General features: G+C 44.0%; 1 protein-coding gene across 1 annotated transcript; it reads left to right on the forward strand.

The window, feature by feature from the left end:
• The first annotated feature begins 808 nt into the window (after nt 1-808).
• Nucleotides 809-1,690, forward strand: LOC138897521 (uncharacterized). Its single transcript, XM_070183498.1, has one exon. The coding sequence runs from the start codon at nt 809-811 to the stop codon at nt 1,688-1,690; it is 882 nt and encodes a 293-aa protein (XP_070039599.1).
• The last annotated feature ends 11,104 nt before the right edge of the window (nt 1,691-12,794 follow it).

Genomic DNA, 12,794 nt, shown 5'->3' on the forward strand with positions numbered 1-12,794 from the left:
CTCTAAACACGGATACGGAGTCTAGCCACCATGGCGAAAACAATAATACAACACCCGATAACGAGGTGCCCCGAGTCGATCTCGGCGTAGTCCCGGTAGCGGATCCCATCGACGCCAGTTCGCATGTGTCCATCAATATAAATTTGCCTACAGGTCCCGAGAACAGCGTACACAGAGAAGTCCGATCAATTGCCCAGAATATGCACGACGGTGAAAACGATGGGATCAACTTGCGAGTAATCTTCGAAATGTTACAGGCTCAACAGGCGGCGCTAGCCCAGTTGCAAAACCAAAGCTGAGCGCCGAGCAGAGTTGAGCCCGAGCCATCCCGGGAAGTCACCCGCAGAAATGAACCAATCATGGAGAGGCCGAATGAAAATGAATCGGGACTAACCCCGAGATCATAAAAATGCTCGAGGAATTGACAAAACGGATAGAATCGGGGGAGAAGAAAATCGAAGCCAATGACAAAAAGGTGAAAACCTACAATTTCGGGGTCGACCGAATCCCAGGAGCACCTCCGATATTGAAGGGCCTGGATTCTAAGAAGTTTGTTCAAAAACCTTTTCCTCTAAGCGCAGCGCCAAAGTCGATCCCGAAAAAGTTCCGCATGCCCAAAATTCCTAAGTACAATGGAACGACCGACCCAAATGAGCATGTGACCTCCTATACATGCGCCATCAAAGGGAACGACTTGGAAGATGACGAGATCGAATCTATCCTGCTGAAAAAGTTCGGGGAAACTCTATCCAAGGGAGCTATGATATGGTATCACAACCTACCTCCTAATTTTATTGACTCGTTTGCTATGGTTGCAAATTCATTCGTAAAAGCACACGTCGGGGCTATTAAGGTCGAAACCAGGAAGTCAGACCTTTTCAAAGTGAAGCAGAGGGATAACAGGGAATTCGTGTACCGGTTCCAAATGGAACGGATGGAATTGCCTCCGGTCTCGGACGATTGGGTCGTTCAGGCCTTCACCCAGGGACTCAATGCTCGAAGCTCGATGTCTTCACAGCAGTTGAAGCAAAATCTGGTGGAATACCCGGTTGTCACTTGGGCCGACGTGCATAATCGGTATCAATCAAAAATCAAGGTCGAAGATGATCAACTCGGGGCCCCTTCCGGGTCCATTTATTCCGTCAGATCAGTTGACAAAGTCAGGAGAGACATTGATCGTGAACCACGGTCGAACAGGGATCGGTTTCATCCATACAATGGAGACCGAATAGGTGGTGGATCTGGGTGGAACCTTGCGAAAAGTGAAAGAAGAAGTGACCGAGGTCAAAACAACCGGGGACTCATGAGCAAAAATAGTTTGGACAGGCCCATCGGGCCGAAAGAAATGCCAAGACTATCGGAGTACAACTTTAACGTCGACGTCGACGCCATCGTATCCGCAATTGGACGTATCAGAGACACCAAATGGCCTCGACCTTTACAGTCTGATCCAGCCCAAAGGGATCCTAACCTAATATGCAAATATCATGGCACTCACGGTCACAAGATAGAAGATTGCCGACAATTGAGAATGGAAGTAGCCCGGCTATTCAATAATGGGCATCTCCGAGAGTTCCTGAGCGACCGAGCCAAGAACCACTTTAGAAATAGAGATTCTGGTAAACATACCAAACAGGAGGAACCTAAGCACATCATCAACATGATCATCGGTGGGGTCGATGTTCCCTAGGGGCCGATGCTGAAGCACACCAAAGTATATATCACAAGGAAAAAACGAACTCGGGATTATGTGCTAGATGGAACCTTGTCCTTCAACGCTGAAGGGATCGTGCATCCCCACAATGATGAACTGGTAATATCAGTACTTATAAATAAATCTCGAGTTAAGTGTGTATTAATTGATCCAGGTAACTCGGCCAACATCATCAGATCGAGGGTCGTGGAACAACTCGGCCTGCAAGATCAGATTGTGCCCGCAGTCCGAGTCCTAAACGGGTTCAACATGGCATGTGAGACCACTAAAGGAGAAATAACATTACAGGTAAACATCGCCGGGACCGTTCAGAAATAAAGTTCTATGTGATCGGATGGGACATGAGGTACAATGCTTTGTTCGGGAGATCATGGATTCACAACATGAGGGCGATACCCTCGACTCTACACCAGGTGTTGAAGTTCCTGACACTGGAGGAATAAAAACAGTTTACGGAGAACAATCGGCCGCAAAAAATTCGCAATCGATGAAGTGGTCCCGATATCTACACTTTCGACACCGAAGGAGCTGGGTCCAGTCACCAAGGGAGAAACCAAATAGCAAATACTGACACCGACTCCGTCCCAACCGAAGAAGTAGGTGATGGGCGAGGACGACGACTACGGGGTTCCCAGGTCTTTCGTAGCTCCCGATGATTCCGACGCTACCAAATTGACGGTCGAGGAGCTGGAGCAAGTCGTATTGATCAAACACTTGACCGATTGAAAGGTATACCTGGGCACAGGGTTGAATCCCGAGCTCAGAAAAAAACTCATTCAATTTCTTATAGCTAACAAAGATTGTTTCGCTTGGTCCCACCTTGATATGACACAGATCCCGCTGGAAATAACCACTCACAGGCTAAGCTGGGACCCGAAGTTCCATCCGGTCAAGCAGAAGAGGAGACCCCAGTCCGAGGTCAAACATGCTTTCATCAAGGACCAGGTATCTAAACTCCTTAAAATAGGATCTATCCGGGAAGTAAAATACCCGGACTAGCTAGCAAATGTAGTAGTAGTCCCCAAAAAAGGGAACAAATTAAGAATGTGTGTGGATTATAAAGATCTGAATAAGGAGTGTCCCAAGGACTCTTTTCCTTTGACTAACATCGATCGCATGATCGATGCGACGGCCGACCACGAGATGCTCAGTTTTCTCGACGCCTATTCCAGGTACAATCAAATTCGGATGGACCCGAGTGATCAGGAAAAAAATTCCTTCGTCACCAAGTACGACACCTACTGCTATAACGTGATGTCGTTCGGACTAAAAAATGTCGGCGGCCCCACGCCACTTACCAAAACCTAGTAAATCGGATGTTCGAAGAACAAATAGGAAAATCAATGGAGGTTTACATTGACGATATGTTTGTTAAGTCCCTACGAGTAGAGGATCATTTGAAACATTTACAGGAAACCTTCAGCATATTAAAGAAATACAATATGAAGCTGACCCCAGAGAAATGTGCATTTGGAGTTGGGTCCGGTAAATTCCTCGGATTCATGGTATTCAACCGGGGGATCGAGATCAACCCCGATAAGATCAAGGCCATCGAAGATATCACTATTGTGGACAACGTGAAGGTCGTGCAAAGGTTAACCGGACGTATAGGCGCCTTGGGACGATTTATCTTGAGGTCATTCGACAAGAGCCACCGTTTTTTCTCACTTTTGAAGAAAAAGAATAACTTCTTATGCACCCCAGAGTGCCAACGAGCCTTGGAGGAGCTTAAGCGATATCTATCAAGCCCGTCGCTACTTCACACGCTGAAGACATACGAACAACTATACCTATACTTGGCAGTATCGAAAATAGCGGTAAGTGGAGTCCTAGTCCGGGAGGAGAAAGGTACGCAATTTCCAATTTACTATGTTAATAGGACCCTTGGCGAGGCCGAAACTAGGTACCCTTACCTAGAAAAGTTGGCGCTCGCTTTATTAAACGCCTCTAGGAAGCTAAACCGTACTTCCAATGTCACCCTATATGTGTCGTATCCACTTACCCATTGAGGAATGTAAAACCGAGCTCTCGGGATGGTTGGCCAAATGAGCCGTAGAGATCAGTAGGTACGACATCGAATATCGGCCTCAGATAGCTATTAAGTCTTAAAGTTTGGCAGACTTTACACCAGCCTTAATACCCGAGGTCGAAAGAGAGTTGTTATTGAACTCGGGGACCTCTTCGAGAATCTGGACCCTCTTTACGGACGGCGCCTCGAACGTGAAGAGGTCCGAACTTGGAATTGTATTGAAATTGCCCGCACGTAATATAGTTAGACAATAGATTAGGACTATAAAATAAACTAACAACGAAGTCGAGTATGAGGCCATGATTGCAGGTCTCGAGCTGGCTAAAAGCTTGGGGGCAGAGGTGATCGAAGCTAAGTGCGATTTCCTCCTTATGGTGAACCAAGTTAATGGGACCTTCGATGTCAGAGAGGAACGAATGCAAAGGTACCTGGATAAAATGCAGATAACATTACATCGATTCAAATAATGGACTCTACAACACGTGCCTCAATATCAAAACAGCAAGGTCGATGCCCTTGCTAACTTGGGATCGTCGGTCGATGACGATGAGTTCAACTCGGGGGCGGTCGTGCAACTCATGAGATCCGTAGTGGAAGAAGGTCACGTCAAAATAAACTCAACAAGCCTAACTTGGGACTGGAGAAATAAATATATAGAATATCTCAAGATCGAAAAATTACCCTCAGATCCTAAGGAATCGAGGACTCTGCGTACGGAGGCAGCCCGGTTTAGCCTGCCCGAAGACGGTACATTGTTCCGGAGAATGTTTGATGGACCACTCACAATATGTCTAGGACTAGGAGACACCGAGTACGTTATGAGGGAAATCCACGAAGGCACCTATTAAAATCATTCGGCGCTGAATCACTAGTTCAGAAAATAATCAGAGCCGGCTACTATTGATCGACATGGGAAAAGACGCAAAGGAGTTTGTACGAAAATACGATGGATGTCAAAGGCATGCTCCGATGATTCATCAGCTCGGGGAGCTGCCACATTCAGTCTTGTCACCCTAGCCATTCATGAAATAGGGGATGGACATCGTCGTCCCCCTTCCATGGGCACCCGGTAAGGCTCAATTTATATTATTTATAACTGACTATTTTTCTAAATAGGTGGAAGCACAGGTATTTGAAAAAGTCAGGGAGAAGGAAGTCATTGATTTCATCTGGGACCACATAATATGTCGGTTCGTAATGCCGGTAGAGATCATGTGTGACAATGGGAAGCAATTCGTCGGCAGCAAAGTAAGCAAGTTTTTCGAAGATCATAAGATCAAAAGAATCCTGTCGACGCCCTATCACCCTAGTGGGAATGGGAAAGCGGAATCCACAAACAAAACCATACTCCAGAACCTTAGAAAGAGATTGACCAACGCCAACGAAAAATGAAAAGAAATCTTGCCCGAAGTCCTATGGGCATACCGTACGACCTCAAAGTCCAGTATCGGAGCCACCCCTTTCTCATTGGTTTACGGCGCCGAAGCTCTAATACCGGTCGAAGTCGAAAAACTAAGTCTCAGGTTCCGATATGAAACCGAAGAATCGAACAACGAGACCATGAATATGAGCCTGGAACTATTAAACGAAAGGTGTGAAGCCGCCCTCGTTCGAATGGTTGCCCAAAAATAACGGATCGAGAGGTATTACAATCGAAGATCCAACCTTCGACACTTCAATGTCGGGGACTTAGTATTGAGGAAGGTACATTAAACACCTAAAAGCCGAACGAATGAAAGCTAGGACCAAACTGGGAAGGTCCGTATCAAATTATCGAGATCACTGAAAAAGGGTCGTACAAACTCGGAGCAATGAACGGTAAACGACTACCGAACAACTGGAACGTAAATCACTTGAAACGATATTACTTCTAAGGCCTGAAAGCACGCGTTGCACTCTTTTTTCCTTGAACCGGTTTTGTCCCAAATGGGTTTTCCGGCAAGGTTTTTAACGAGGCAACAGTGGATTGTGCTAACTTAGAATCGAAGACCGGTTATCAACAGTATTCGAGGCTTCTCTATGATCTACATCACTCTTGGAAAATGATTTTGACAAGGAAAGAAATAGTCTAGGCTCGATCAATAAGATTTACTGTAAGGGCCAAATGGTCGAATGAACCGTGCCCACATAGACCACCCGATCCCGGACACAAAGCTTGAACACATGTGTAACTTTGTATATTACGCACAAAATTGAAAGGAAGTTTCTACCTTGCGGATAAATATTTTGCCCTTTGAAAATTATTTCTTTGTTATATTTGATCCCCCGAAGACATCGAGCCCAAGGGCCACCTCACTCGGGGACTGCCGCCCAAGGCAGGTTCGGACGTCCTGGGATAATAAAGTCCGGGGGCACAAAGCTTATTTGGCAGTGCTCGAACTTTAAAGGCTATGGCTATCCCCATTCGGGAACGGTTATCTCGGTTAAGCCCGGATGACTCGGGGTAATAAGCCCACTAGGCAACACCCGAACTAAAAAGGCTACGATCGTACTAAAATGGCTTGGAGACGTCCGAGACCCGTAACAAAAAATAAGGCCTTCAAAATTTCTAAACCGGTTCAAAAGGCTACCCTCGGCAAATTATAATCTAATTTTTTTAAAGTACTTTGGGGAAAGCTTCCAGTCATACCGAGCTCCCACGAGTCTTAAACAAAATAATATCGAGAGCGAGGCCTGTTCGAACTTCCAAATAAGACCTAATTATTACATGCTAAGGCATTCGATATCTTTACAATCATAAAGAACAAAGCGAAAGGAAACAAGCTTTAAAAATGTCGAAGGGAAAAAAGAGCCTTATATATATATATATATATATATATATATATATATATATATGTATGTGTGTGTGTATGTGTGTGAAAAGATCTTTACAAAGGCCAAACGACCTTGACAAAAAAGTACAAAAAATACAAAAGTACAAAAACAAAGAAAAATATACAAGGCACTTAAACGGCTTGGTCTCCACCGGAGTCCGCCTCGTCACCGGCACCATTAGAGTCTTCTCCGCCCCCGGATCCGTCTGAACCCTCGGAGTCTTTTTTATCCTCGGGATACTCTAGTTTATTGGCCTCGGCCTTAAGCCCCTTAGCAGTTTCGACCTCGGTCGACAAATTAAAACCCCGAGAATGAACTTCCTCGAGGGCCTCCCTTCGGGACTACCACTTTACATATTCGACGATATCTTTCAGCTGGTCCTGGGCTGCCTCGGCATTAGCCTTTACTGGGCTACCATCTCATCGGCATCAGCTTTGGTCACTTCAACCGCTGACTTGGCCGCCTTAAGCTCCTTGGCAAGGGTCTCTCGATCAGAAACAACCGAGCTTAGCTCCTCAATTTTTTGGGACCGTGCCTCAGTTTTCTCCCTTGTCGCTCGAAGCTGGACCTCTGTCGAGGTCAACTGCACTCGAGAAGTCTCCTTTTTCGAGGCCAGGCAGTCCATCCTGCCTCTCCACTCTTCGGCCTCGACCTTGACTGCATCCATCTCGGCTCGGAGCTGGTCGATTCAATCAATCTTCTGTTGAACCTATGAGTTCCGACCATTAGACACCGTGTCTAGCTCATCGTCACTAAATTCAAAAACTTTTACCTGTTCAACCAGGTCGGCGTGTTCTTTTTGAGTCGCTTCCAACTCAGCTCAAAGGCTTTAGCCTCTCCTTCACGCTGCTCACTGAGAAGTTTGTACGTGTCTCTCTTCTCGGTGAGCTCTCTGACTTTGGCTTCGAGCTAGTTTAGCTCATCCCGGTACCGGAGGAAATTTTCATGGTGAAGAACCAAGGCCTACAAAAATAAAGGAAAATATTAGGATTATCAATGAATTGATTCAAGTATAAAAGGAGAAATTGAAATCATCGAGAGTTATCTAAAGTTACCCGGTTCAGCGCTTGTTGTGCTTCGTTGAATAGGCAGGGCGTGTCTGCCTCATTCATTTTGGCCTGGGCTTCTTCGGTCACCAGGCACCAGAGGTAACTGGACACCCCTACGGGGGCGGAAAGAACCTGGGCATCCGCCAGAACGGTAATGACAATGGACTGCTTCCGATCAGGATCCATACTCAGGGCAGGGAACCGATTGACCAATTTCAGGCTCGAGTTAGGCCCGCCTGCCCCCGAAGTTGGGCTCTTCCTCGGTACCTCTATGTCACCTAATCCGGTGATGTCTTCCGTGGCAGTGGAATCCATGCCATCAAAAAAGCAGCGGAGGGGGTCGTCCGCTCTGTGGGCCCCCTCGTTGGGATGCTCTTTCACCGTTTGAGCCTCGTTGTATATGGACTCGGTGAATGAGGGCGACTCAGTGATGTCTATCAAATCGAGTGCCTCCTTTGGGGCATCGCCCGCATCCCGGGAAGCCTCCGCCCTGATCTTCTCATCGACCTCCCTGCCTTGAGGCAGATCGGTCTCACGGTTCTCTAGTTTAGTGCCCCCCTGCTTTTTGAGCTGCGACGGTTCGCGGGCCACTAGAACAAAAGGTTCTTCTTCTTTGGATTCGTCCCTCAGCCGATAGAGCGAATCCGAAGCGGGTGCTCGGGCGCTGGTGCTTTGTTTTTTGACTTGTGCACGAGCCTTCTCCTTGTTTTCTTTTTCTCTGAGCTCAGGGAACTCGGAGCCCTCTTTCTTTTCTTCTCTTCGGCCTGTCTCGGAGCAGGGGGCTATATAGGTAAGTCCTCATCACCGGCTGGAGGACTCAGCTCGGCATCCTTAGATAAACCTGCATAAAAGAAGTAAAGAGAGTACGGGCTTAATGTTAAAAGAGGAACCTTAATACTACCTACTCGGGAAAGAAGTCTCACCATGGGAACGGGCCTCCCAACGGCCCTTCGAGAGCTTGCGCCACGAGCGCTCGAAATATGGCATCTGTGATACGATACCCTCGACCCACTTCTTGAGTCGAGGGACAGCGTTCGGACCCGAGCGACGGCTGCACCACCATAAAACACCAATGAGAAAAAGAGAAGTAAGTGTAAAATCGACATTCGAAAATAAATCGTACTTACGTGAGGTATTCCACTTCTCAGGGAATGGCCTGCACTCGGCTGGGATTAAGTTTGAAGTTCTCACTCGGGCAAAATATCCTTGCCAGCCTCGATCTCGGTCCTCGTCAATACTGGAGAATGGGGCTTTACTAGCCCAGCGCACAAGCTTTATCAGTCCCCCTTGGAAGATTCGGGGACTGTATAAGCGTAGAAGATAGTCGATGGTAAACGTGCACCCATCGATTTTGTTATCAAAGAACCGAAGGAGGATCACGATCCTCTAGAGCGAAGGATGAATCTGACCAAGGCATACTTCATACCTCTTGTAGAAATAAATAATGACCGGGTCCACCGGGCCCAATGTAAAGGGATAAGTGTAAACACTTAGGTATCCCTCGATATGGGTGCTAATGGCTTCATCGGGGTTGGGGATCACTATGCCCTATCGGCCCAGTTGCAGTCCTTTCGGACCGTAGGAAGGACTTCTTCAGTGATCGAGCAGATGTATCTCGAGACCTCCTCACACCGGCCTTCTACGGAGGAAGGTTTTTCAACCTTAAAATTGACGTTGACCGAGCATCCCCCTGGGATGAACATTTTCAAAGGAGGTTCAGGTACTGGTTCGTCGATGGTAGCACGCGAAACGGTCTCCTCGGCCTCTGTAGCCGGGCGCGAAGTAGAAGGGGTTTCTGTCTGGGGAACGGTTTTGGAAGTCTTTGCCATTTCTTTAAAAAATGAAGGAAAATCTGAGAAAGGTGGAGAAAGAAAGGAAGTTGAGGATTGGACTTGTTGGCTTGAGATGAAGATGTGTAAATTTTTTTGCAAAGAACCTCGAATAACTGGAGTAAAAGTGCTAAAAAGTATTGAAATCTTAAAGGTACGAGGGTAGAAGTTTTGGATGTAAAATTTAAAATGAACAAATGAGAGGGTATTTATAGTATTCCAGCGGTGTTTCGCATCCAGGGACGGCCGACCGACGGCTGACATGCATTTAATGCCATTAAGACTTGACTAACGAGACGTTTCAGTTGTTTTGTCGTTTCTGTCATGGTATATCGAAGTAAGAATCAGAAGCTCATGTCGTTTCTCGTCGTTTACTCTCCGAAAAATGAGGGACTATCTGTAAATGGGTAAAATCGAGCTCATGGTGCACTCTAGCCTTCGACAAGATAAGCCTGGCTCGAGATATGGCAATAAGGGACCGAAATCGAGTCAAAGTCCCATCGGGCTAGAACCCGGGGGTATGATGCCTGCCTTCGAGGATATCGAGACCATGATCCCGGAATCAGTCCTAGCCTCGAACGACTTCGATGAACATCGTTAGACAATCCAGCATAGCTAACCGAAGACCGAAATATCCGTGACCGGCTGAATGTTACGGCGGGAATCTCGGCACGTATCGATAAGGAACCGACAATCAGCGAATCAGAAGATTTTTTTACCTTTTATAGAGTACCTAAAATAGGACTCCCCTACTATATAAAAGGGGTCTAATAATTCATTTGACAAATTGTAACACGCACTCAAAAGTAATACATTATTATTTTCTCTGTCTTTAAGCTCTTGTTTTTCTGTTTATCAATACCGGTCGTGGTGAGCCTGGCTCGAGGGCAATTATTCCATCAAGGCTGAAATTATCCAACTCGTGTGGTCTGAATTTATCTTATCTTTATTTACTCAATAGCAACTTAATTTATCGCTTTATGTCAAGCTAATCCGCGTATCCTTTAACCAATTACAAATTTAATTGTTACAATTTTGAGGGTAAAGAGAAGCTTATATAAATTAAAAGGAAAAAGAAATGAAGAAAGTACTGCCTACATAGGTAACCATAATTTATTTATTTCACCTGTCCTTTTAATAAATTCTCTAGAATAAATATTCTTTACTCACTACTCTTGTGCTTATTTTCTTGTATAAAGTCAACTTTTATATTATGAAACATTCATCAATCAACTTTGTTCAAGATAATTATAAAAATATTATTTGTTAAATGACCATAGGCTTGCCCAGTTATAAATCTCTGCTAACGTAAACTAATACTCCCTCCGTTCCAATTTATGTGATCCTATTTTCTTTTTGGTCCGTTCTAAAAAAAATGACCCATTTCTAAATTTGGAAACAATTTAACTTAGACTTCCAACTATATCCTTAATTAGAAGCTTTTATAACCACACAAATACTCTGGACCCTTTTTGACTTGTTTAGGACCACAAACTCAAATTTTTTTTATTTTTTCTTAAATCTTGTGCTCATTCAAATATGTTCGTATAAATTGAATGAGATGGAGTACTAATTATAAAATCTCGTAAGACTTTATTTGCTTATAAGGTAGGCTGAATGCTTTTGGTAGGACATAAGGGATATATTTTTAGAGTGACTGACGAACTTTCCGTTTATGAAGGATCTAAAATATATCCCATCCTTTAATTCAGTCTTCCATGGTCCAAGAGCTCGGATCGGAGGGTGGCCATTCCAATGTTTGATGGAATGAGAAACTCAGAGTCGGTGATGGACTTGGTCCAAACATATGCAAATTAGTTTGGTAATAGTTGAGCCATAAAAAAAGATCTCACATTATTTTTCGTCCGACACCTCTTCATCTTATCACAAATCACTCGTCCAACATCAATTGGCAAACGATTTGCAATGGCATATAACCAAGTAGCCTTGCGAGCTCGAATCTCACTATTGTTTTTGTTAGGTTTCAAGACGAGCATTCGAAAATAGCAACCACACTTTCGCCTGCACACTTAGGTTCCTTGCGGGGAACCATTCTCGATTCCTAGAGTTATCCATGTGCCATTCGATTCCTTCTTGGACAAAGCTCTGGAGCAACAACATCAAAGTTGGGAGCTTTCAGTAGTCCTTGAAAATTATCGTCAGAAACCTTTGGAGTTTCATGTAAATCATTGAGAATTTATGGTATAAAAAAGATTATGGCGTCTTGCACTTTCGAAGTGTTCGTTGCAACATCCATGTTCGCTTAATAGTGTCTTATGAGATTCAGTCAGGTCCAGGATTTTGCACAAAAGTCGTCCAACTCAAAGGTTTTACCAGAGCAAGAATCGGATAGATTTGCTCGCCAACTGCTTCACAAAATTCAAGCCCTCGTTCCTCTATAAGAGGACGTACATTATTAAAGTTAGCCCATTTTGCTGTCTGCATTGAGATAAACCTGGTATGTCAAAATATGGAATTTTGGATCCCATATTGCAGGGACAAAGTAAAATAAAGAAAATATAGGTTGGTAAACTGAGTGTTTGGATAATGATAGAAACAGATGTTATACTGAAGGGAGTTAAGGTTTTTTATAGGCACTTTGCACCCCCAACACAATTGAACTACTGTGTGTACTTAAATTTAACTTTGATATTGTTCTGTGCATACTTTGCCTTTATGAATAGTACCTTACTCTTTAGTTACTGCTATAAACTGTTCGTGCAATCTTTTACAGTACACTAAACTTGGCATTCATATTTACCGGAATAGGAACATAGTTCAAGTTAACATGTAAACTCTTTTTGTTCTCTGTTCTAAGGAATATTTTATATTGTATACATCTCCAGCCGTCTTTTTGATTTAAAGAAAGGGATATCTAATGCAGATTTTGAACTTTTATATGACTGTATGTTAAAGTGATGTGTCAAACTATGCATTATTTACTATGCCACTGAATTCTTTTAATTTCTAAAACATCTTTTTCTTCTGACATGTAGATTTATAGAAAGTTTCCAACCCCTTTTTTTTGTTTTTATCAGAAAAGTAATAATCAAATAGATGTATAGATATTAATCATATTATCATACTATATTATAAATATGAAGACTTTTAGGTGAAATTGTTTTACTAAAATTTTCTTCAAAAATTAGATGACCAAATTACCCTTTAAATTTGACAACAATCTCTTTGTTGCTGTAAAAAATCTGAAGAATAATATGAAGAGATTTGCATTGAATAACTCAATAAAAGACCACGTTCAATCTACTAAAGCTAATACAAACATAAATATAATGGGAACGAAGGGATGGAAGTTAGGGAAGAAAGGAAGAGAAAAAGCCATGGATTATGTGGACTAGTCT

The sequence above is a fragment of the Nicotiana tomentosiformis genome, chromosome 8 (assembly GCF_000390325.3).
Source record: "Nicotiana tomentosiformis chromosome 8, ASM39032v3, whole genome shotgun sequence".
Classification (NCBI taxonomy): domain Eukaryota; kingdom Viridiplantae; phylum Streptophyta; class Magnoliopsida; order Solanales; family Solanaceae; genus Nicotiana; species Nicotiana tomentosiformis.

Bases quoted from the DNA above. Each gene is read 5' to 3' on its own strand.
- LOC138897521 (XM_070183498.1), top strand. From the start codon at position 809: ATGGTTGCAAATTCATTCGTAAAAGCACACGTCGGGGCTATTAAGGTC.